At 59.4% G+C, this 3,232-nt stretch overlaps 1 protein-coding gene across 1 annotated transcript in view; it reads right to left on the bottom strand.

Moving 5' to 3' along the window:
• The window catches only part of SP2 (Sp2 transcription factor), a 20,496-nt gene that overhangs the window by 11,172 nt on the left and 6,092 nt on the right, over positions 1–3,232 (bottom strand). Inside the window, exons 2-4 of the mRNA XM_019005465.2 lie at positions 2,828–2,903; positions 964–1,932; positions 74–368 (exon numbers count right to left, since the gene is read on the bottom strand). Coding sequence (XP_018861010.2) covers positions 74–368; positions 964–1,932; positions 2,828–2,890 — 1,327 coding nt within the window. The 5' untranslated portion in view covers positions 2,891–2,903. The remainder of the gene's footprint in view (positions 1–73; positions 369–963; positions 1,933–2,827; positions 2,904–3,232) is intronic.

The raw sequence follows: 3,232 nt of genomic DNA, 5'->3' as shown, positions 1-3,232 counted from the left end.
ACGATTCCATCCCACATTCCCACCCTCCCTGAGCTGCCCACACCCTCCCCCATCCCCAATTCCCACCACCCACCTCCGGTGTTGGTGATGGTGACGGGGACTCCCTGCACCTGGACGCCGTTGATGTTGATGGTCTGCATGGCCTGGGCAGCTGCTGCCAGCTGTGCCGCGTTCAGGCTCAGGATGCCCCCGGCCGGGGCGATCTTGGGCAGCGGCCGCTCCTTGCGCGGGGCCGGTTTGCGGCCGGGGCCGGGGCTGCGCGACGCGGGGCTGCCGCAGGACGTGCCCAGAGGTGGAGGCACGGGCACGGAGGAGGTCTCCTGGAGCAGCATGGTCTGCAGCTCGCCAGAGGGGGTTTTGAAGTAGATCTGGAGGGGAGGAAGGATGGTTTGGGATTTGGAGGGATGCACGCAGCCCGGGAATGGTGGGATGGTTTGGGATTTGGAGGGGTTTTAGAGGTTGTCTTGTTTTAACTGCCAGGGATTTCTTCTGCTGGCTCAGGGTGCTGCAAGCTGGGCTTGGACACTGCCAGGGTGGGGCAGCCGCAGCTGGTCTGGGAAATGCATCCCAGCCCCTCCCCAGCCTCAGCGGGAAGTAAACCTGGACTTTTGTGTGTCTCCTGGAGAAAGCAGAAAGCTCCTGGATTTCACCCAAGGCAGCACAAAGACACCAACCCCTCTCCCACCTCCCCTCGTGTCCCAGGAGCTCCCTGGCTCATCCCAACCCCGGCCGTGGCACTGGGGAGGTTTCAGGGACACCGAGCTCCTCCAAATCCTATAAAAGCAGGTGGAGCTCCTAAATCCCTGCAGAGGGAACGGCCGCGCTCCCAACATCCAGGGAATTCACTCAGCAACACCCAAACCACAGCGGGAACGTCTCACAAAACCCTCCAGCTCCTAAAACCCTGTCTGAGGATCGGAGAGGGGGGAAAACAACAGGGCAGAGATCCCAAGGAGGCTGTACCTGTGTGGGGGTGGGCTCGGGCGCCTGGATCTGGAAGTTCTGGGAGGATTTCTGGGGCACGGTGGGCAGCGTGGCCGAGGCGGCCTGCACCACGCGCAGCGCCTGCTGCGGGATCTGCACCACCTGCGACTCCTGCTTGGGCTGCACCACCTGCACCTGCTGCACCACCGCCGGCTGCCCCGAGCCGGGGCTCTGCACGATCAGCAGGTTGTTACCGGCTTGGATGATGTTCTCCGCCGTGGTCTCGATCAGCACCGTCTCCACCTGCTCGGCCACGGCCACGGCGGCCGGCTGGGCCGGGGACAGAGCCTTTTTCCGAGGTTTTTTGCCGGGTTTGGAAGGGCTGTCCGTGAGCAGCTGGGCCTGGCCGCTCGCCTCGGAGCTCACCAGGTTGTTGACGGGCAGGGTCAAGGTGACGTTGCCACCCCCGGGCAGTTTGACCACGCCGCCCGCTGCCGACGCCGCTTTCTGCGCCGGCGCCGGTTTGATGGGCACGGGTTTGTGCGAGGAAGAGGAAGGCGTGAGGATGGCTTGGTTGGTGCCTGGGATGATCTGGATCTGGTTGGGCTGCACCTGGATGGTCTGAGCCCCGCCGGGCTGCAGCTGGGGCACGGCCTGGTACTGGATGTTGGAGGAGGACGACGAGGAGGACGAGGAGGAGGAGGAGGAGGAGGAAGAGCGCGAGCCTTTGTTGAGCACGGCCGGGTTCTGGATGGCGAAAACCAGCTGCCCGCCGGGGTAGGAGGTGCCCACCTGGGACCCCTGGATCTGGAAGAGGTTCCCTTTGGAGGACAGGATGCCGATGCTGCTCTTGGCCGAGCCCAGGGGCAGCGGGGCGGGTTTGATGGGCACCAGTTTGCGAGGGGTGGGCTGCGGAGGGGCCGGCGGCGTCACGGCGGCTTCCACGGCGGGGGGACCGATCTTGCTACATGTGGCTGCCAGCAGGGCCAGGGGAGAGGGCTGGGAGTCCTGGGGAGACAGGGCAGTTAGTGCCAGGAACCTGCAGGAACAGCTAATGAGGCTCCCCTGATTAAGGGAGCTGCTTAATTACCCGCTGTGCCTTTAGAGGACGGTGGAATTCCCCGATAACTGAGGTTAGAAAATATCTTTGTGATCGTCCAGTTCAACCTGGGGGATACTTTGTCACCCCAAGCATGGCACTGAGGGCCAAAATCTTCCCATTTCCAGCCCCAAATCTTCCCATTTCCAGCCCCAAATCTTCTCATTCCCAGCCCCAAATCTTCTCATTCCCAGCCCCAAATCTTCCCAGTTCCAGCCTGAAATCTTCCCATTCCCAGCCTGCAATATTCCCATTCCCAGCTCTAAATATTCCCATTCCCAGCCCCAAATCTTCTCATTCCCAGCCCCAAATCTTCTCATTCCCAGCCCCAAATCTTCCCATTTCCACCCTGAAATCTTCCCATTTCCAGCCCAGAATCTCCCAATTCCCAGTCCACGCCATCTCCCTGCTGTTTTTCCAGCTTTGGGAATGAAAAGGAATGCAGGAAAATATTCCTGGTTTTGAACAGTTTTTTTAAAGGGTTTAATCCTGTCCAGTCCCTCCTTAAACACCCCCAGGTGACTCCACCACCTTTCTGGGCAGAAATTCCTAATTTTTCACAGAATTCCTCCAAAAACCATCCACTGCTTTTATCACTGATGATATCATCTTTTAAATCCCATCCCTGGGATTGAAAAATCCTAAAAACACGCTGGGAGATTCACCCTGGCTTTTGAGGCAGCTCAAACCTCAAAGCCACCCCACATCCTCAGGGAGGAGGAACAATTGGGATCAGGAGTGGGAATGAGCCTTTGGAGGAGCTCCTGAATCCCGGGAAAAGCTGTGAGGATGGGCTGGGCTCACCTGGGTGGAGGAGGCGGCGGGCTGCAGGTATTCACTGGGGCTGACGGCGGCCGTGGCTGCCATGCTGTCCCTCCAGCTGTGGGGACAGAGCAGAGAGAGGGATCAGTCCAAAAATTCCAAATCCAGAGCTTCTGATCCCGAGGGATTTTCCCTGGTGTTTCTCCCCCACCTCTAAAATGATCCTGTCTCGCTCAGGGGTTATGGGGTCACCCCGCTGTGTGGTGGTTTTGCCTTGAGGTTTGGGGTTTGCTTCCCAAAGGGGAATCCCGAGGAGATTCCTGGATTTCTGGTGTTTGGCTGAATTCCAGTGCAGCTGTGGCGTGGAGGAGCTGAGTCCCAAAAAGTGACAGAGCTCAACTTCAAAGTGGGTGTGTCCAGAGAGCCGAAATCTTCTCATTCCCAGCC

Source organism: Parus major, unplaced genomic scaffold (genome assembly GCF_001522545.3).
Source record: "Parus major isolate Abel unplaced genomic scaffold, Parus_major1.1 Scaffold382, whole genome shotgun sequence".
Classification (NCBI taxonomy): Eukaryota; Metazoa; Chordata; class Aves; order Passeriformes; family Paridae; genus Parus; species Parus major.
The sequence above is the reverse complement of the archived record's forward strand: the minus strand, read 5'-3'. Positions and strand labels throughout refer to the sequence as shown.